The following is a 22,729-nucleotide window of genomic DNA, read 5'->3' on the forward strand; positions in this document are numbered from 1 at the left end:
ATGAGCACAAGTAAATTTTAAAGAGGGTTTTACTATGCCCTGGCATGAAAGGTGCTACATACAAACCTGTTTCATTTAATTCTTTGGTAATCACCAACCCCAAAACTTAGACCAAAAACTTCTACATATGCCTCTGTGTGAAGCACTATTTAGTAGAATGAATCTTTTGTGGCTATCAAAAATGAGACTATGACCCTATATGTTGAATTTTTTTTTCTTGAGACTGAGCTTTTGGTTCAGGTGAAACCAAAATACTATACAAGCAGGCCAGAGGAAAAAATGTCATCATTTCAGATTCTAGTAGGGTAGATCTGTGATTTGACTGAGGAAGATTGTACATGAAAAAAAGTGCTGTCCACCTAATAGGGTCTCCTCATGAAACGGGAAATGAGAAATTTTTATGGCAGTTATCTCCATCAAGTACAGTTAAAACTATTCAGTAACCATCTTGTTTCTCCTCAGTTGCTTCCTCCCGGGTTACTTTAGGTTAAATTCCCAGCCTACTTAAAATGGTACCATTTTGGACTGCCCTTAAGCTCTTTCCACTTCTAAGGTTGTACTACGTTCCTGAAATAACCCAGCAGGATTACTGTTTTAGGATATTAATGTTGCAGGGAGGCTAACCTATGATTATCAGACCCCTTTTGGCAACTTATTACATGGCAGATTTCAGTGATGGCCCCAGGACATGTGCTATTTGCAAAGTAGATGTTATCTGATAGAAATCTAAGTCTCTTTTAATTGAATGTATTTAGCTAAAACATAATTTTCACTTTTTATTCCCAAATTTACTGACTTGGAATCAAATTGGTATATTTTTTTACATGTATGTTTCTTTAGATTGGGATGCTACCCACTGATCATTTCTTTTAGTTTAAGAAGCCATTAGAGATTTTGGTCATCTAACAATGTTTTGAAATTTTCTTAAAGTCCAGAGAATAGATTTGAAACATGTCTTCTGTGCAGTTTTGTGTATGTTTACATAGCACCTTTCATCCATGGGTATCAGAGTTGTCTTAACTTTACAATATTATATGGCAGCAAATGTGATTTGTTTTAGGGATGGAAAAATAAAAATCAAGTAAAAGTGGCATTAAGGATAGACCCAAGTTACCCTATTTTCCGCTAAAAATCTGATTAAAACATCATGCTGTCTGGATTTCTCTGAGACAATACAGTTTTAAAATACAATATCATTAGTGGCAATCATTCAACAAAAAGAAACTCTTTGTATGACTGCTAGATTAGTGATGAAACAAACAGTTCATAAACCACATACAGAAATATATGGAAAAAAACCATATACATCAAATATGGAAAATCTCAAAAATGTCTTTGTAAGCTGGTACTGAGAGCCTAAGAAGTAAACTCCTAATATTTAAAAAAAACAAAACAAAAACTTATTTCTCATTTCAAACTTGTATGAATATTATGAAACTCTATAAATACAGACTGAGGTTGAGTAATCAATTCCCATTAATAGGCATTTTCATTTCTATGTTACTAAGAAAATAAAACTGATATTAATATAAAATGGGAATTACTACAAAATCCATGTATATTTCCCTGGGTTAACTAAATTTATTCTTTTGTGCTTCTTGCAAATGTTTAGAGTAACAAATGCATACAAATATTTCAAAAGTACCAATAATAGTTATCAATTTTAATGTAAAGTTACAAAGGACAAAAAAGTTTTTTATTAATAAATGATTCTCAATAATTAAATGAGTTCCTGGCAAAATGCAGATCATATGAAATTATTTACATTATTTTTTTTGCCATAAGAAAACCTCTTAAGCAATAGTCAGCTCTCATGTAAAAATAACAAAAACCAAAAAACCTCAATATCAAAGGAAGAAAATGAGTTAAAATATTTAGAGTAAGACAGCTTTATCCTGGGAATGCCATTTGTTGAGGGAGTAGGGGTTGGGGTTGGGTTGGGAAGGGGAAAACCACCTCATTTTTTAAAGTTCCAGAAAATCACTCATTAACTGGCTTACATCCACATCCATGTATGTTTGCTTAGTGTTCCTTTGTGATGAAAATGGTGAACATGGAAAGCATATGAATTTCAGTGCTAATTTTTAATAGCTCCTATTTTATTGTAGAGTTCTCAGACATGTCTTCCCACAAACTCAAATTTTCTTGTAGTATGCACCAAAATAATTGGAAGGACTTTTTAAAGAGTAACATCATGCAGTCTGCCAACCAAAAATAGGCAGTGACATGCCAAAAATTTTTTGTACCTGGATATATTGTACAGTCCACAAAATACAAGAGCATTAATTTAGATTTACAGAACTAAATATAAATGGCTAGATTTGGGCTAATTAGCAGAAGCATTGAGCAATCAATGGCTAACTTCTTGAACAAATGATGAAAGTAGATTGTTCTTGGAGTAATTCTTGAAACAATAAAATACTCGGTTCTCAGGGAGAGGAGAACTGTCCTTTATTCAGTAGATCTTACCAACAGTTCAAAGTGCTACAAGTCCTAAGACCTTCTAAAAATTTTGGCAGTTGATCCGGTAGTGCTCCTTGATTCAAGGAAGGAAGGAAGGAAGGTTTGCATTTCTTGCCTGCTCTATTCACGAAGGATTGTTAAAAGTTCCCTTAAAGTTTTTTTGTTTTTTTTTTTTTGTTTTTAATGACTCCTACAGTCGGCTGTCTTGTTACTTCAGAAATAAAGGCTTCATACTGAGATACTGAAGGACACTTTCTCTCTCTGTTTAGTTGAAAGGCAGAAAGAAGAAAGAAAATATGAGAAAAGCTTAAAGGTTTCAAAGAGTTCTATAATACAGAAAAGGTACTAAAGAACTAGCCACATGCACCAGACATATTTTAATAGGGATAAGAAAGTGACAGAATTCCAGCAACAATTTTCCTATAATAGCTTAAAAATATCAAACCTTCAAAAGAAATACTTTACCAAAATCACCAATTTGTTCCTCCAATAATTATGCTTTGTTGTGTATCCCCCCTCCCCAGGTGAAAAAAAAAAGGCTCAATTTGTAGTTAATTACAACTTTACATATGTTTTAAAATTTTCAGAAACTGAATTTAAAAAAAAATCAACTTTAACAATTCTAGAAAGTTATTAAGTAGCATGACTAAATTTATAAAAAGAAAATGTTATTTTGCATACCATTTTCCCCTTCTTCCCTCACTCCCCAAATAAAAACCTTTAAGGAGGGTTTCTTTTGCTCACTGCCCAGGCAAGCAAAACAAACAACAGCAACAGAATATGACTTTAATAGTAAAGAGAGAAAACCAATTAATTAATCAAGCAAGCAATATTTATATCTGTTAATGCAATGTGCACTTACGCTCACGCTTAATGCTGTTAGTTTCATTTTATTTTTAAATAAATGAGACTAATCTCATTTACATTTTGGGCAGGAAACTCACCACTTGGCCCACATCTCATGTAGTGGGGGCAATAGAATTAGGAGCTTTGTTGCTCCCTAGACCTGCTTTTTGAATTCCTGCTTTCTTGTATAGTGTCCACATCTGCAGGAAAAAAGCATTTCATGTTATTTAATTAGCCAAAGATTTGGGAGAAGGGTATTAATCTGACTGAAAAAGGATATAATTATTACCAAATAAAGATTGCATTTTCAACTTTTTAATGTATAATAGGTTTAAGTATTACATTTATTCACTTGAATGGTTGTGTTGTTTGTAAAGCAGAAAATAATGACTGCATGCAGTAGAGGAAACATGCACAATGCAATATTTTTATTCTTTACTAATAAAAACAGGAGTTCAAGAAAATTTTATAAAGGGAAAAGTATAATTGCTCATAGCAAAAAACACCTAAAATTTGCCTTGGACCAAGAAATAATTACTGCGAAATGTCAAAAGGCTAATGGATATAATTTCTCAGAATCCAGGCCTTATATGTTTCAGATGCCTCAGTTTCCTAATATGTAGAATAAAAGAGTTAGAGCTCTAAAATTTCAATGATTCAGTAAAAGACAGAAAAACAGAAGTTTTGGTGTTTAGGGGCACAAGCTTTTGATTATCTTTACCAGAGCTGATGATCTCTGGGGAAGTTCTATCTTAAGTTCTCAATTATTTCAAAAGATTGACTGTTAGTATTACCATAAATTATACATAACGTTTGTGTTTGTATATTTTGAGAGTAGTATATATGTTATATATATACACACACAGATATATACAGGCATAAGTAAGCACAAACTATGTATCCTCTAACTAAGTAAAAATAGTTCCTCAGAGATCTAAATGTGAGAAGTAAAATCTTCCTTAAGATAAATTTCTAAATATTTTTGTAGTAGTTAAATATATATGTATACTATAATAATCCAGGAGTGCTCTCAACTCAAATCTGAGTAGGCTAAAAAAATAAAAAGCCTTGCTTGACAAAATTAGTATTAAATAGTGGCACAGGACAGTTATATGAGGTACCATTACTTTTAAAAATATTCTACTGTGATTATTTTGATGCTATTACTTTTGTTATAGGAAATTAAAAGAATAAACTAGGCTAAAGAATGAATGGATGTAAATGAATAAAGTGAATGAATCACATTTGGCCATTTATAGAGATGATTTCTTAAAAATCTAATTTGTCAATGGATTAGTTATTAAGAGTATATTCTTTTTTATTCTTTTTAAGTTATTAAATACTAAGAGTATATCCTTTTTTAAAGTTATTAAATATTAAGAGTATATTCTTTTTTAAAGTAACATCTTATATTTAAGGTAAAGACTTAAAGATTAGATTCATGACACTTAAAATTGTGATAAACTATAAAAAATGGGCAGTTTTCATAAATTTAGAGACATCTACATCTATACTGCATATGGAACAAGATAATTTTTGTTTCTATAAGTTGCATGGATTGAATCTACTTTTAGATTATGGTACTAATAGCATTTAACACTGAAAATATTGAGATTGTGTTGTTGTACAAGTAGTTAGGAAAAATAGACTCATTTCTCATGTTGAAAAATCTGTTAGGAAGGAGGATAAAAAGTATTGATTCATCTGTATTACATCTGCAGCAAGACTCTTTTTAGAGATAATTGGCTATGAAACACATAGGAAGCCAAAAACACGAATGAGAATGGCCTAGCCCTTTCGAATACTGTCCTATGAGAACAGAAAGACTAATTATCTAAAACATGCTTTTATCAAACAAAGGATCTCTAGACATCTTTTTCATTCATTTTTTCTTGGATAATTTTCTACCACTTAAGAAGTCTTACTTTAAGACATTTCTTTCTGAGCACCAGATTAAACTGCTTTTGGCTATATTCATATTGAAAATGCTGGTAAAAATAATTAAAGAGGAAGATCAGAAGTCCAACTTGTTTTCTGCAAGGAACTGGACATTGCGATTTTATAGTTTTAAGAACTTGGCACAGGTCCCATATGTACAAAAATATTTAAGGCAGTACTTTTCAAAAAGGCATGTAATGAGGCATTATTAGGCCCCAAGAAATAGTGCATATGCAGAATTCAGGAAAACCTGGCAAAGTACATCTGAAGTGATGCAAGGAGAAGTAAGTGGTGACCAAAGAGAGCCATTTGTAAAATGTAATAATGTAAAAGAAAATAATACTGAAAGATATCAGTGACCAAAATTGACTTCAGAGGATGCAAAGTGAAATATACTCTTTCTCCTCTTGGCAAAGAGGTGGTGGACTACAAGATGTGGACAAAGGAATTCTCAGTTTGTCAGATATGATACCAAGTTGTTGATTTGTAGCTTTTTACATCTTTGTTATGAGAATGTTCTATTCGGTGTGAAAGGAATCACTAAAAAATGAAGGACATGTTAAAAAAAAACCAACAAAACATTTATCTATTTTAAAAAAAGAACAAGAGATCAAATTTGCCTAGTTTTATTTTCAAAGATCTGCTATACCTAAATTATTGAACCTATCAAGTATTTTTCTCAAACTCTTTACTAAAAAAAAAAAATACCACAAAAACTTGCTAGGATATATGCTTAAAACAAATGTAAGAAATCATACTGTGCATAAAGAAGGTAATTTTAAAAGCCCTGAATTACAATTTTAGAGTTTTATGCTTTTTTTATGTTTTTTTTCAAAAACCTTCATTTTTGCTAGCAACTATTTTAGTTCAAATATTAAAAAATATTAATCATAGAGCTAATAACTCCTAAATACTTTTCTTCCATTTTCTAATTTAGATATTTTTTATTATTAGTGCACAAGAATCCCACCACAATGTTATGATTGTTTATTATCATCATATACTATATTAAAAAGTAAAGAAAGTTATTGTACTATTTGATTCTATGGAAAATTCATCCTAAGTAGATATAATAGTATTGTGCATGTCTATACACCAGAGAGAATTGAAAAAAAAAAAACAGAAAAGAATTAAGGAAAAAGTCCCTAGTTACAATTAATTTTATTGACCACTCAAAAAATCCATTCCTTTGAGTGTTAACAATGCCTTAAATCTGAACAATGTTTATAAATATGGACTCTGGTTCATACTTGCAATGAATTAACTATGATTTGCACAAAAAGCAAAATCATATGCCATAAATAACTAAAGATTCTGAAATGTTTGTCTCATTAGTATTGTACATGTGTACATTGTGCAAAATGAAATGTGTATTCTACAATAAAAGGAAAAATGAATTTTCTTACTTAATTGTAAAAATGTATATAGATAATGCAATTAAAAAAAAGGACCAGAACACAATTTAGAAGCAATTTCTTTTGTTGAAATTTAGCTCAGAGGTTCCTTCCTTACAAAGCATGGCATGCAATTTTTAAAAACATGCTTTAGGTAAAACAAAGGTAACAAAATATTTTTGTCAGATGATAAACAAAAATATGAAACATTAAGCTTGGATTGTTAAGGCTGGCAAAGGCATGCAAAAATATACAGTGCAATTAATATTTCATGCAAGCTTTGGTGTGGTTACAATTTTACATTCATACACATGCTGAACACGATACCACCATTCAAAAATTAAACATAAACCTAACCACAAAAGGCTTTTCAGTAGAAAGCTTCCTAAATTAGGTAAGAGATCACACAAAGCACATGAGATGACATACATTTCAAATTTTTTTTTATCATACACAACCATATTCATACCAAACAGTTTGATTATCCTCAGAGACCAATAATGGGGGTTCTATCTCACCAGGATTTAGACATGCAAGAGGAGTAATTTCACTGCTATTTAGAGACAACTGTGGCTTACTATTATTAGATTTCTGGTTCTCAGAAGGCTGTTCATTATCTTTCTGTACAACTTGAAGTGATGAGACATATGTCTGATCATTAGTTTGGAAAGCTGGTCTTTGGGGTAACCCACTTATGTTACTAACTAATTCTGTATTCAAGGATAAAAATGGCTGGGCTAGATGACTCACAGAAAAGGGTCCTGCACTTTCATTAGCTAATACTCCTACTGTGTCACTAAACACATTAATGGTTGCAAAGGATTTGTCATGAAAATTTGACCTTTCAGTTCTTGAATTTCTAGTCTGAGCAGAGGTAGACACAACATAAGCTGAGTGCATAGCTGTGGTTAAATCACTTTGTGAAAGGGAATCTAAAATATATGTGGAACTGTGAACTAAATTGGGGGGCTGTTGATGTACACAGTACTCACTAGATGTTGATGGGGTGTTATCAGCTGTAGATGGTGATGGATCAACTGACACAGGCTGTCTACTGTCCTTGGACAAAAAGTCATGAATGCTTGTCCTTCGAGTAGTGCCCTCAGCTGTAGAGATGACACTGCTTGCACGAGGTAAAGTAGCATATGGGTTACTATCTTTTGATTGTCGTTGTGACACAGAGGTTTCTTTCACTAACTTGACCTTTCCTTGAGTGCTTGATGACGTAAGTTTTCCTGGAGAACCAATGAAGTAAGAATCTTCAGGCTTTCGAGGACTGGGCCTCACGAGCTGGTCAGCCTTAGTTGATCGTCCATCAGAAAAGTCAGCTATGGTTTTTCCACTTACTGACCTAACAAGACCACAGCTAACTGCCTTTTCTCTTCCCATAAAATCAGGAGAGACAGATAAACTTTTCATTACTTCATCTAAAAGATTTTCTTGGCTTGAAGACTTCATCTGTAGTAACAACAATAAAATCAACACAGATCAATGGTTAACTGCATATATCACTATATTTAATGGCAAATTGAGATCTTCATTGATGTTTTTTAATGCAAAGTGTATGTGTGTGTGCTTTTAAGGTTTGTATTCAATATAAAAAGCCAAAGACTAAATAAGTACTGACCTGAATTTTAAGATCTGACTCTAATATGCCTATGGACAAGTCACTTCACCTCTTACTTCTCTAAGCCTCATTTTCTCCATCTGTAAAACGGTGGCAATCATATGTGGTACTATCTACAGCATAAGCTTGTTATAAGGAAAAGTTTTTAAAGGGATTAAGCAATCTCCATTCTGTATCTATATCTATATAAATCATTCATGTAAATAGATTTCTACTGCTTTCTGTGAAAAGGAGGAACCTTTTTTTGAGACACATCTATAACAACAGCTGGAATAACATCTTTATAGGGCAAGCTTACAAAACTTTAGATTAGTTCTCAAATTATTAACTCCAGATATGACCTAATAAATCTGACTGCAATTAACATAAATTTTGAATGTGAGAATTAATGAGGTTTTATGGCAGAAATTTTTGAAAAAATAACTTTAATAGTAGCATAATCCAGTTGAAAATATTTATAATTATTATTGTATTGACATAATTTGCTGGAATACTAGAATTGTATAATAATTTCTCCAAATGTACCATTTTCAGACAATATGAATCCTTTTCCTCGTAGCTTTGATTTGATGAAAAACATTCTTTGAGATGCTTTAAGCTTATTTTGTTAATTTGCCTTTGGTAAGAGGTTTAGAGATGCTATGTTCTATGAACAAGTAGCATTTTGCTACCTACATGGCAAGAAGGAAACTATTAAGGGTAGGGAGCATGGACATCAAATGCAATCTTGCATCACAAACTGGCTTTGGATCATCTCTATCTGGATGTCAAATAAGCATAACTAAACTAAATTAAACTTAAACTAAACATATCCAAAATCTTTTCTCATATCTATTCCTCTTCCCAATTTCCCTGATTTTGTTGAAGGAACCATCTTCTTTCCAGATTTATAACTTCAGAGTTATCTTCCACTCTAACCTTCCACATCTAATTAGCTACCAATACCTTCCAATTCTAAGTCTAAATTTCTTGATTCTGTCTTTTCTCTATTTACACAGTTACCACTCAATTTAAACCCTTACTGAGTCTTATCTACACTACTGGAATAGCACCTTCAATGTTTCTAGTCTCTCTCCTCTTCAATCCCTATATACATTGGCCAATTCTCACTTTAGCACAAGTCAGGTCATATCACTCCCTTGTAGCCTATTATAATTCCTCAATGATAAAATAAAAATCCTTCTGTCAGGAAGAACTGAATTCAAATCTTGCTTTTGATGCACACAGGTCACTTAAACCTTTAGTGTACTTTAGACTTCAAGTTACAGACGATCTGCCAATATGTCACGCAAATTTTGTCACTTACAAACATTAATTTATATAAATGAAATTAGAGGGCCAAGCTAATGGTAGTTAACAATGTTTCAGTTTGTATTCTAGTTTTGTCACAGCTTACTTTTTTCATTTGACTTCAGGCACACCAATATATAATGAACTGTATGATGCCTAAGCATGTATTATATCAACATCTTCTGCATTACATGGCTCATATACATTAGCAAAAATTTGTATCCTCAAACATACATCTTTCTCACAAATAAGGGTTTACACACACACACACACACACACACAGAGGTATTTACACACACAGAGGTATTTACACACACACATGTATATATGTAACTGGCTATGAAATTCCCCAAGCTGCTTTCTATTAGCCAACAATAGAAAATCTGCAATTATAAAAACAACTTATGATGTCCCTTAAGAAGTCTTTTATTTTTTACATTAGCATACAGAAATTAACATCCTTAATAATCACTCTTTTCTTGGTACTTTACCTGTATTGAGGTAAGCTTGTTGCTTTCTTCTAAAAACTGCTGTAGAGTAACCACTTCACTCCCAGGGGAACCAGCCTTCATCTTGGCTTGGCTATCTAGGGTTTCTGGCATTTTATGCTGGAGCACAGGACTTGATCTGGTATACCGCTTCAAGTACTGGATTGGACTGCTGCTACTACTGGACCATGCCTCATGTTCTTGAAGTAGGCTAAATTCTCCACTGCTATGGCTTTGAGGTCTGCTTTGACTATTAACTGCACCTGCTTTTAGAGCAAATGATATTAAAAACTCTTTAAGCAGAAATAAGAGAGAAACAATTCAAATATTACATTTGTCTGGGCCCTCATTTTATGCAGAGCTATACTTACCCTTAAAAAATGGTTTTGAAAATGTTTTCAACATTTTAAAGATGTCACTAGTCTACTGCTTTATTATTTTAATAAAATGGATTACATAACTAATTTAAAAACAGCTCCTAGTTTAGTCCACACAGGAAAAAATTCATGCTTCACTTATTTATGAATAAAACCAGGAAAAAGCATTCAGTAAGAAATTACTATGTGCAAAGCCCTGTGTTAAGTGCTGGTAATGCAAACAGAAAAGGAAAAATGTTTTCAAGGAATATTAGAAGCTAATTTTACTTGCTGACAATTCTAGTTGCTAATATTTTATTTTAATTTTCTGCCATTTAAATAAAATTCTCTTTCCTTCTTTGAAAAATGACAGGTTCATCTTTTTACTTAATAAAGTTCCTTTGCTCTTACACAAACTTAATTTTTCTTCAAAGTAAAATATTTTAAAAGAAGTTAAAAATACCAGAAACCTAAATAGTATGTAAACTGAAATAAATGGAGAACTGATACTCCAATAATTGAGGAATGATATGGGAAGAATTCAGAAAACCTGGGTTCTGTTCCCAATTTTGCCATTTAATTAGATGTGTGATCCTATGCAAGTAATTAAGGCCTTCTGAAATGTAGCTCCTTATATATAAAAATGGGAATATGGAAATAATAACATTTGCCTTATCTACTCTGTGAAGTTTTACATAATGATATTTATATGAAAATATTTTGTAATGTGCAAAATCTTATATTACAAATAAAAAGTGGCATTAGATATTTCAAAGTTAAAAAAACCCATTACCTTTAAAAACTAAAAGTATTTTTAAAAATTGGCTTTTAGGGGGCAGCTGGGTAGCTCAGTGGAGTGAGAGTCAGGCCTAGAGACAGGAGGTCCTAGGTTCAAACCCGGCCCTCAGCCACTTCCCAGCTGTGTGACCCTGGGCAAGTCACTTGACCCCCATTGCCCACCCTTACCACTCTTCCACCTATGAGACAATACCCCGAAGTACAAGGGTAAAAAAAAAAATTGGCTTTTATTATGCACAACAGATTTAGTTCTATATTGACATGAAGATATGTAACAGTAATAATTCAAATGATGCTAAACAACCCTACAAGCTACAAGTTGTTACTTGATACTCAAATACCTTTGGATATTGTTGGTTCTTCTAAGATTGTATATTTATACAATAGGACTAAAAAAAAAAAAAGTAAACACTATTCCAAAATGGATAATGAGAAACCCTAGTTCAAACTATGTAAATAAATATTTTTATTTTAAAAGATTTTAAAAGGTGGAGGTTTTGAAAATAGGTAACACCTGGGAAAATAAAGACCCCCTAAATATAATCCATAGAAACACAATTTATCTGTAAAAAAAGATTCTTTTACATATTTCATTTTGTATAAATAACAATACAAATTCTCTATTAGTGTGATATACAAACTCGAAGGTAACAGAGTTAGTCAGGTTTTCCTAACTTATTGTGAAATGAAGTATGGCTCTCAAGAAACAAAAAAATTTATTTTTAAAAAAGCTTCAAAATTGTCTTTTTTTCCTATAATATTACTTTCATGTGATATTTCATGTAAAATTATTAATATAATTTATACTTTTAGCTTTATGACCATACATATATACCTAACATGTTCCCTCTAAATTATTTAAAGGATTTTTACTATTTATCCATTAAAGAAAAGAGCTATGTGTTTGATTAACTGTTATTCTTTATGATGTTCAAAATATTATTAAATAATTAAATTAAATTAAAACTTAAATGTATTTTTAGAAGTTACTTTAAATACTTGGGTAAAAAACCCTTACCTTCTTCTCTCTTAGAATCAATACTGTGTACTAGTTCCAAGGCAGAAGATCAGTAAGAGCTAGGCAACTGGGGTTAAGTGACTTGCCCAAGGTCACACAGCTTGGGAAGTATCTGATGCCAGCTTTAAAACCAGGATCTCTCCCCTTTGGGTGTGGCTCTCAATCCACTAAGACACCTAAGCTGCTCCCAGAAGGTGCTTTATATTCATTTAATGAGATTTTAATATGCTAATAATACATACAAACCATTAAAAATCAAGACACCTCTTGCCAAGGTTGAAGACAAAGTCTAGTAATTGCATCTAGGAAACTACAAATATTTTTATTACAAATTGATGATTTATTCTACAAACATAAATTCCAACTGACTCTTTTTTACATTTGTCTATAGATTTTGAAGTCTTACACATTTGTGTCTAATAAGGCTTTACATATTTCTTATAATGCTCAAAGTAAAAAATATTTTCATTAGAAGAATTTACAGGGGACAGCTGGGTGGCTTGGTGGATTGAGGGTCAGGCCCTAAAATGGGAGGTCTGGGTTAAAAATCTGGCCTCAGATACTTTTTAGCTGTGTGACTCTGGGCAAGTCACTTGACCCCCATTGCCTAGCCCTTACTGCTCTTTTACCTTGGAACCAATACACAGTAGTGATTCTAAGGCAGAAGATAAGGGTTTAATTAAAAAAGAAGCAGAAGAATAATTTATACACAGCTTCATAATTTCATCATATCAAAGACATATTACTCTAAATCCCATTCAAATAAGAGGAATGAATGGAGTACATTAATAAATTTCCCTACAGCATACCTTTGACATCATGGAGTGAAGCATTATTATTGCTATTACTAGTGGATGTTCTACCACTATCAAGACTGGCCGGCCTGGAAGCTAAATGAAAAAACAAACCAGGAGACAACATAAGATGTCCAATTCATGCAGATGCTCCTGAAAGCTCTGAGGTAGCAATCATGCACGATTTCACAGCTTGAGCATGCCCAATGTAACAAAAGACTGGTTCTTTCTGACTAGAAAGAGGAAGAATTTCTAGGCTGTTCAAGAGGACATATTTCAGAAAAGAGCACTACTAGAAGAATAGTAGGATTTAAGGAAAAGGAAAAGAGAAAATGCACATATATTAAAAGTAAAAGTGGTAAGTTAGAACCAAATCTGCATTCGTTGAATAGAATGGCATGCAGAAAAATGCTGGTGATCACATCACTTACAACAGATCTGACAAGGAACCCTGCACATTGTAGCGATACCACGAACAGGAGGAGTATGAGCGTCTGCACAGTTAATGTCCAGTACTCCTATCCAATATAAGGGAAACAATTGCATTAAAAGTGTTCTCTGCTATTTTATTTGAAAAAAGGTAAAATATCTTTCAATAATAATAATGAATCCTTTTTTGAAAATGAAATTTGCCTATTCTAAAATGATTTATTTTATAAAGCAAAAAAGGTGTCTAATAATTTTTTTGAAATGGAAATTGGAATTAAAAAAAACCAGTAAACATCTAATTTATAACTTTATCCAAATACTGGTAAAACTGGCCAAACTCCCCCACCTCCATTTTTGGATCCTGTTCAGGCACACTTCATAAATGAAAATGTCTAAAAATAGAGAACATTTAGATGAAGCAATATACTTTAGAAAGAAGTGTTAGAATTGGAGAAGTTACAATAGTCAAGAAATGTGTGTTATATAAAAAGTACATGCTTTTAAAAAATGCTATCATTCACCTATGTTATGCAACATTCTTAACATTCCCATTCTGCATTCACTATGCATTAACTAAATAAAGTCCACATCTTACCATGAGCTCTTGATCCAGTACTAGAATCATCACTAATACCTTGTGGACTTACATCTTCAAATGATGTGGCATCTACACATAAAATAGTAAAAAGGATTAAACCATGTTTTTCATCACAAGAAAGTTCATGAGAAAACTTAATTTATAAAGTGTATGGAAATCCTCTTTCATTCTATTACCTTGTTCATTATGTAACACATTTCAACGAACCAATTGCAGCATCACATTGAGTTTTGCTTTTTATGAAAATAATTATTTTATTAAAAGAAAGGCTAGTGCTAAGAGGTAGAAATCATATAGTTTTAGTAGAAGTTGAATGTCTTATGGAAAAGACCTTAAAATACCAAGAGTATCTGATCTTTATGACCTTAGCAAACAAGTGTCTTGATAGTTCTATGTGGCTTCTCTTGACTGAAGTTAAGTCTATTGCTACTTTTCCTACTTTTTCACTCATTTTTTCCCATCTTCTCTCTCATTGATTTTCCCTACTCCTTTCCTTTCCATGTTCTTTTGGGATTTTAGCAGGTATTAAATGAAAATTCTTTTGGACAATTCCATAACTTATTTATTTAATGCCTTTGGCTCTTTGAAATACTTTATATGGCTTAAAAAACAACAACAACTCATTTGCAGCCAACAAAGTCACACCACAGGGCAAAGAGACTGCCTATACCTTTATTATTAACCAACTGCTTGGATCTGAAGCCTGTAGAAGAGTTGACAGTTGCAAAGTTGACAGCTGTAGTAGAGAAGGCCATAGCTCCCAATTCTTTTCTCCTTTTACCCGTAGAAATATCATCAGGAACCTCCAAATTCTCAGAACTACCTGTCCATTGTCCTCCTGCTAGGACCATGGATTGCACCAGGTCATTCATGGCTGGGATGCAAATGAAAGCAAATGAATAAGCATGGTTTAATGAATTTGTTTTTAATCCTATTTTGTATCTTAAACTGTGTGGCATTGGTCTATGCATCGATGTAACGGTATACAAATGTTTTACAACCATAAGGTCACCCACATTAAGACATGCATTCAGCTGAATGAAAAGTGTTACAGAGGCCAAAGGTTGAATTTGTAGTGAATGTGTGTTTTTACGTTTTAAGTTTTCCTTTGGCAGGCAGAGAAAGGTATTTACTTATGTACAACTTTCATGCTTTTGCTGTAATGATATGCAATATAGTTAGAAGCCTTGATATGTTGTTTTGCAATGACAAAATGGAATGATTAAAGGTAAGATGGATAGAGTTTCTAATATAATATTAAAGTTGAAAATGGTAAAGAGTCCTTGGTCATTGTAGATTACTGAAGGAATAAATTATTTGTATATCAAACAAACATTAAATTTGGGAAGAAAACTAGAAAACAATAGTATTCAAAGCCATGTACCTTTTAAAAAATTAATCACCCACTCTACTTTCTTTAGACCTAACAGAAGGTGTTACAAAAGAAGGAATGACAAACATTTTCAAGGGTCACAGACCTTTTATTTTTCTTGCATCAGATTACTTTAGAAAACCAATGCCTCAAACTAGCAATTTAGATACATTAAAAAAATAAAACTTGTTAAGGAATTCCCTATGGTATATAAATCCAGGTTTGGAGGGTTTTTTCTCCTCAGAGTTTAAATGCACTTAGAAACTTACACAACATGTATGTACTAAGCAAGTACACATATGTATATATGCATTAGTGAACATGCATATAAATTTCAGTGCCAGGTTAAAAAAATGCTCCAGCTCCTTGTATTATAGGAAGACTGCACTTTGCAAAGTATGAAAATTAGTGCAGTCCAAGGAAAAAGGTTAGTGAAAAATTAGTAATGGAAGCCAGTATAGCCATTTCAAAGAAGCTGAACTGTCATAAAGTCTTACACATGGAGCGACGGTAGCAGGCCTTCATTTTGTCTTTATCCTTCGGTCTGTTCCTCAAAAAGGGCAGTCTTTTCAGTGCAACCACTTTAATGTCAGAGCATGAGGAAAAACAGAAACAGGGAAATGAAAGAAAAAAAGGAAGAAGAACAGATGGGAATTAAATGTTGAAACTAAGGACAGGAATGAATGTTTGAGTTTCAGCTATGTACACTATTCTAAATCTATTATTCTCATGCTTTTGAGTGATAATGATCATGAAATCTGTACCATGAATTCTAAATATACTTGGATAGCACTGAAGACAATGGTGAGGAATATAAGCTTGGAGAGTTTGGTTATTTCTATAACACAGGAATTGCTTAGATTTATATATGATAGAAATTTTCCTAAAAAGTAAACCTACATCTGTAATGAAACATGGTATTACTTAGTAACATCTGAAACCTCATTACTTTTTTTCCAATCTTTTATTTTTCTTTTTTAATTCAAACATAAAACTTTATTTTGATGAAGAGGGGCAAAAATTATGTTATCAAAAGCAAGCTATATATATTTTGTGAGTATTATCAATTTTAATTGTAGAGTTGGGGAAAATTTAAAAGAACTTCTTGCAAATATATACAAATATTTCATAATTCCCTCAAGCCATTATATAGAAAAGAGGAATTAATTTCTCAGATCAAACTAAATTTGAGGATAGTAATTCTCAGCATTAGCCACTATGACAGTATATATTGTTCTCCTCTAGAAGAACCTTTATCATGGAGAAACAAATAATAATATCCCAGTTCATAAAGTAGGAAATAGATATAGGAAGAGAGAAAGGAAAGTATTCTGAGAGGTGCACTGTATTAGCATTAAGCTGTGGCAAAAATCAAAGGAAACAGATATGACATATGCAAGCAAGCACAAGAGAAAACTTTACTCATGAATTTGTAAATCTCCACAATAATTTATTTATTTGTTTGTTTGTTTATTTATTTTTAGGGCCCATACCTTCCATCTTGGAGTCAATACTGCATATTGGCTCCAAGGCAGACGAGTGGTAAGGGTGGGCCAATGGGGGTTAAGTGACTTGCCCAGGGTCACACAGCTGGGAAGTGTCTGAGGCCAGATTTGAACCTAGGACCTCCTGTCTCTAGGCCTGGTTTTCAATTCACTGAGCTGCCCCCTCCATAATAAAAAAAAAAAAAAAAAAAAAAAACAACAACCAACAGCCCTAACCTTCTGTTTTAGAATTGATCAATTGATATTTATAGATTCTAAAACAGAAGAGTGGTAAAGACTAGGCAATGGGGGTCAAGTGACTTGCCCAGGATCACAAAGCTAGGAAGTGTCTGAGGCCACATTCTAACCTAGAACTTCCTATCTCTAAGCCTGGCTCTCAATCCACTGAGCTACACACAGCTGCCCCACAATAATTTTTAAAAGATCTTTCAGAAAGTATAAGAACTCACTTTGTAGTAACATTTTATGGCTAAAAGATAAGATTATTAAGGTAGAGGAAAATCTAAAGTACTGTAAATTTATGCTTAGAGACAAAGATTCCTAAAAATTTTTGGAATGTTATACCAAAATCTTATATTTCATTGATAATAAGGTTGTTCAATTTAAGTACTTAGACATTTTTAAATTTTAAAATTGTACATTATGCTTTCTTCTAAAATAATGCCTTCTCTTTTGGTCATTATCACCATGTAAAATTAACACTTTTGATTAAGAACTTGTGACTATAATGGAGTTAAAGATGAAAATAAATTGTGAAATTTATAATTTACTGATAAATTAGAAAGTAGGCACAATCATGATATAGGCAGAGAATGTATTTGAACTATTTTTTTTCTAGTTTGGCAAACAAAGAAATTTTCAGTGACTAAAAGGAAAAGAACTAAAAGCAATGTGAAAATGGATACTGGCCCAAAACAAATTTGAATGGTGATAGCATGCATATGTATTGTATTATCTAAAGCACAATTTTTCAATTATTTGATGGCCACATTAACAAAAAAATAAAAACAAATGCCAAAACATTTCTGAATTTAATAGAAAGGGAAGAATGTGACCCCTTTACTATGATATATTAACAAATACACAATGGCCATTTTTTATTGTGTGGAACTATGGTCATATTACTGGAACAAAAATATGTTCTAATTTTTTTCAGATCCTAAATTTTAATCACAGAAAGATAGTGAAGCACTTCTTTTTGATCCTCATGCAAAAAAAATTTAGCAGAAATAATAAATCAATTTCAGTTAAAAAATATTTGGGTCCAAAGGAGACTGCACCACATTTTCTGTGGTCAAACTATGTCCCCTCTTTGTGCATATGAATGTTTTGCTCTTATCGTAATATAGAAAAATTCAATAATATAATGATATTAAGTTTGTATCCCAACATTTAAGTTTTCTTATACTAGTTTAAAACTAGAGAAACCATGTGGAGTTTAAATGTAAACACAGCTAACCAGATCATGCCACAAAAGCAGTCTACCTAGATTAGTAAAAGCAAATATTATCATATAAATTGATGAAGGTCACAATTTCGACACCAGAGGGAAAGAAAGCTATGAATGAAAAAAGAAAAAATTCAAGGGGGAAGCAAAAAAAGGATAAATAGATATTTAAGGAGTGTTTGTGTTAAAGGAAATTAGTGTGAAAGAATATTTTTTTTCTTACTACCTGATGCATGAATAGTCAATTCCTTTCTTTAACTATCTTCTATAATTCTTTTTATACTTACAATCAGGATCATGAAATATTGGATGATTCTCTTATATGCCTGGAAGATATTTATGTGAGTCAACATTTCTAACATAAATTAAAACATTTAAAGCACTCACTGCTGCTTTTCTTGGTCCCCAAGGTTTGCCCATCTTCTAGAGAATTTGAACCCACAGATGAACTATCTTGGCTGTCTTGATGGGGAAGCTGAAGAAATCCTTCACTGGATTCTGAACGGGTGGGTGTTAATGTTAGAGACTTCATACGTTCCCGATTAACATCTTTCTTAGACTTTATAAGTTTCCTCATTTTTAAAGTAATCCAGTTGCCTCTCCTAATAGAACAATTGTCAATGAGAAAATAATATTTAAATTAAAATAGAAATATTTTAGTCTTCTATAAAATTATAAAACTTTAAAAAATTCTATAGGCACTGTTAATTTAACATTTTTGCTAATGAATATACATAAAATGAATGGCAATACCTTCTAGGAGGTGACGGGTCATAAAATTTGTACTGATCCATAATCTTTTCTTCTAATTTCTCCTTTTGTCGTCTTAATTCATTTAATTTATCACTAAAATAAGGGGGAAATACATTTTAGAGACAAGATTAAATTGTTCTTTAGAAATCTGGTCTAAAACTCCCTAGAAAAATCAAGTAGAGTGGCTAACAACATAAGTGGTGTCTAAGTTATTCTTTCTAGGTTTCTCTTTTAAATTTATAACATACATTCGGCAATAAAGTGAATGACAGTATTGACAGATGCACCTAAATGAAAGCCAGGATTTCCTCCATCCCTTTAGGAGACATGTCCTGCCAACCTCACATGTGACACAGTAAAGGAAATAGTAAAGGTTTTTAGAATAAAGTATTTATGTTTTCTGTATCCATTGTACTGCCATACCTTTTTTTAAAGAACCTATGATCTCAATGTTATGTCAAATGAGATAGCAATTTACAAACTTTAAAGCTTTGTATGAATTCTAGTTATTATAATAATTATTATTATCAGGAACTTACAAAGAGGAAACTTCCTCTACCAATGCAAATCAACAACCACTGCAACTTAAAGCCTTAGAAAGTTGGCTAGAAGCACTTAGAGGTTAAATGACTTGCCCAGAGTCACAAATCCAGGATACGCCAGAGGCAGGCTTTACACTAAGATTTTGGTGCCTTTGAAGCTGGCTCTCTGCACTATGTATTTTAAGTTAGAAGGTGACTGATTGATGTATTTGGCAGTGGTATCATAGTGATCTTTAATATTACATAAGAATGAAATTTAATAGCAAGATTTTACTTTTCTGTATTTGAAGATACAATTTAAGATGAGCAGAGATATTTATTAAAAAATCATACGCAAAAAATCAAAACAGAAATTCTCTTCTTAAAAGGTTAAGTAAAAATACCAAACATGATATGTTCTTAAAAGTGTATTTATTCAAAAATTCAATCTACGAATATTACCTAAAGATCTACAATGAACAAGATGAGGCACTTGAGGGTACACAGTATCTTGACTTCAAATGGCTTATAATTTCCACCTACTGTGGAGATGATACATATATACAAGGTCCATGAAGGATAACAATATTATGCTCCCAAAGTTAAAGGAGTTTTCCTTCAGAAAAGGAAGGAATCATTCTAGTTGGGGAAATCCAGAGAAGACCTGATAGAAGAGATGACAATCTAGTTGAAGGACAGCATTTTGAAAGACGGACTAGGGGGCAGCTGGGTAGCTCAGTGGATTGAGAGCCAGGCCTAGAGATGGGAGGTCGTAGGTTCAAATCTGGCCTCCAACACTTCCCAGCTGTGTGACCCTGGGCAAGTCACTTAATCTTCCATTGCCTACTCTTAGTATACTCCAAGACAGAAGGTAAAGATTTAAAAAAAAAAAAGAAAAAGAAAGACAGACTGACAATATGGAGAATGGCAATGTAGATGGAAAGAATAACATGATAATATAGGAAAATGAAGGCTATCTTGAGGGAATGGTGGAAAAAACAAGTTTAGCTGGAATATACTCTATTTATGAGAGTATGAGAGACAGTGTGGATATGTCAATATGTCCCAAACTGAATTCATTATTTTCCCTATTCCAAAACCTTTACCTTTATACCTCACCAATCTTTAATCTTTGTCTACTGGTGGCTTCCCTACAGCCTATAAGCATGCCCATGTCTCTCTCATCTCCAAAAAACCTTCTCTTGTTCCGTCTATCCCCACTGCCTATCTCCTTATTTTTTTTTCCTCTGGTGGCCAAGTTCCTAGAGAAGGCCATTTATATCAGAAATCCTTCTTTTCTTTGCACTCTCTTCTTTACCCTGTATCAGTGATGGCAAACCTTTTAGAGACAGAGTGCCATGCCCCCTCCCCCCAGAAACCATGTGCCGTGCCCAATCTCCACCCCCCCGCCCCCGGCCACATGCTGGGTATGCCACCCTCCCGCCTTATTCCACACAGAGAGGGAGAAAGTACTTAGAAAATGTTTATTGATTTGATTCAGCATAGTGAATAGAAAGCTCACTTTAATCAGGAAGACCCATTAAAGTGTTGCTTCTGGGGCACTAGGACCATGGACTCAGCCCTCTTTGTAGGCATGCAGGCTTTCACCCAGCACAGAGTTCACCAGAGTTCGTTGCAAGAACACCCGAGGGACACAGGGCTGGGCTGCTCCCCTCCCCCTCTCCACGCGTGCCTGAGGACAGACATTTCTCACATCGCCTGCCTCTCTAAAAGGTTCACCATCACTATATTAGGAAATTGCTTAACTTCTCTGTACCACAGTCAGCTCTGTATTACAAGAACAAATCTCAATCAGTTACCTCATCAGGATTTCTCCATACTAACAAAATCAGAAGTAGATGTTAAGGCTGAAAAGAAAAGACACCCTGGGCCAGATCTTGGAGGGTCTTAAATAATGGACTATAATTGGGGATGCTTAATAAATAATGGGAAATCATTTAAGGAAGTTATATGATAAATGAAGTAGAGTATTTGACCATAGTATAAAAGATGCTTGGATAGAGAAACTAGTCAGTAGGCAACAGGATAAGTCTACCTAAGAAATAATGGAGGCCTGAAATAAAGTAGAAGTGGAAATGGGGAAGTGAGATAGATAACAGACACTACTGGGGAAGAATCAATATGATTCAATAATTCTTTGTATATAGGAGCAAGGAAGAAGGTAGAAAAAAATAACTGAGGTTTCAAACTGATAAAAGAAAGGCAATACCAATTAATGAAATTTAAAAAATGTATTAGGAAGCTACTAGGGGAAAAGGATAGAGACTGGAGCAAAGGAAAAATGAAGCGGAAAGATGATTGTGATTTTAGACATGATGAATTTTATATACTAAATAAAATTTTTTGAGGCAGAAATGCCTACTAGGTGAATGGAAATGTAAGATTGATGCCTAGGAGAAAGGACGAGGATGAAAATACAGATATGAGAATTGTTCACATAAAAGTGATAGATGGGAGCCATGGCAGTGGATCATATATATATCACAGATGGAAAATGAGAATAGGAAATGAGGAGAAACTTCCGGGAAATGTCTCTGTTTAAGGTGGGAGATGAGGTACCAAGGAATGAAAAGGAGGAAGAGTTGCCTGGATGATGCAGAATAATCAGAATAGCATATGATTATAGATGCTGACCATACTAAATGAGACATTGAGGTCAAAGAAGATCAGGAAAGAGAAAAGATCACTGGATTCATTAATTAGTGTTATTGGTAATCTTTGAGAAAGTATACAATATAAAATAGCTCATAATTATTTGGTACCTACATGTACTGTCTTTGTTCAACATGAAAAAGATCCTTGCTTTCCATATTCTGTTCCAATAATGTTTTATTTTGGAGCATTAATGTCTGAATTTGATCTAGTAGATGTCTGTTTTCTTCTTCTAAGTTTCCTTTAAGTTGGCTAAGTAACTGATAAAGAAAATGAAATTTTAAAAGAAATAAATATTCACATTATAAGTTAGAATGGAAATAAACAGTTAAATGTAGAAAATATTTTCAGAGTCTTTCTTGGGAATGCTGAAATTTTAACAATTAAATGGCTTCATTCTGAACAAAAGAATTATCATT

General features: G+C 32.9%; 1 protein-coding gene across 1 annotated transcript in view; it reads right to left on the reverse strand.

Annotated features, from left to right (window-relative positions):
* Positions 1 to 1,588: 1,588 nt before the first annotated feature.
* CCDC88A (coiled-coil domain containing 88A) overlaps positions 1,589 to 22,729 on the reverse strand; it is a 164,472-nt gene continuing 143,331 nt past the window's right edge. The window contains exons 23-33 of the mRNA XM_044663347.1: positions 22,425 to 22,570; positions 19,117 to 19,209; positions 18,751 to 18,965; positions 15,909 to 15,992; positions 14,710 to 14,913; positions 14,037 to 14,108; positions 13,028 to 13,108; positions 10,050 to 10,312; positions 7,634 to 8,099; positions 3,408 to 3,509; positions 1,589 to 2,724 (exon numbers count right to left, since the gene is read on the reverse strand). Of these exons, the coding sequence (XP_044519282.1) occupies positions 3,445 to 3,509; positions 7,634 to 8,099; positions 10,050 to 10,312; positions 13,028 to 13,108; positions 14,037 to 14,108; positions 14,710 to 14,913; positions 15,909 to 15,992; positions 18,751 to 18,965; positions 19,117 to 19,209; positions 22,425 to 22,570 (1,689 nt within the window). The 3' untranslated portion in view covers positions 1,589 to 2,724; positions 3,408 to 3,444. The remainder of the gene's footprint in view (positions 2,725 to 3,407; positions 3,510 to 7,633; positions 8,100 to 10,049; positions 10,313 to 13,027; positions 13,109 to 14,036; positions 14,109 to 14,709; positions 14,914 to 15,908; positions 15,993 to 18,750; positions 18,966 to 19,116; positions 19,210 to 22,424; positions 22,571 to 22,729) is intronic.

The sequence above is a fragment of the Gracilinanus agilis genome, chromosome 2 (genome assembly GCF_016433145.1).
Source record: "Gracilinanus agilis isolate LMUSP501 chromosome 2, AgileGrace, whole genome shotgun sequence".
NCBI classification, from domain to species: domain Eukaryota; kingdom Metazoa; phylum Chordata; class Mammalia; order Didelphimorphia; family Didelphidae; genus Gracilinanus; species Gracilinanus agilis.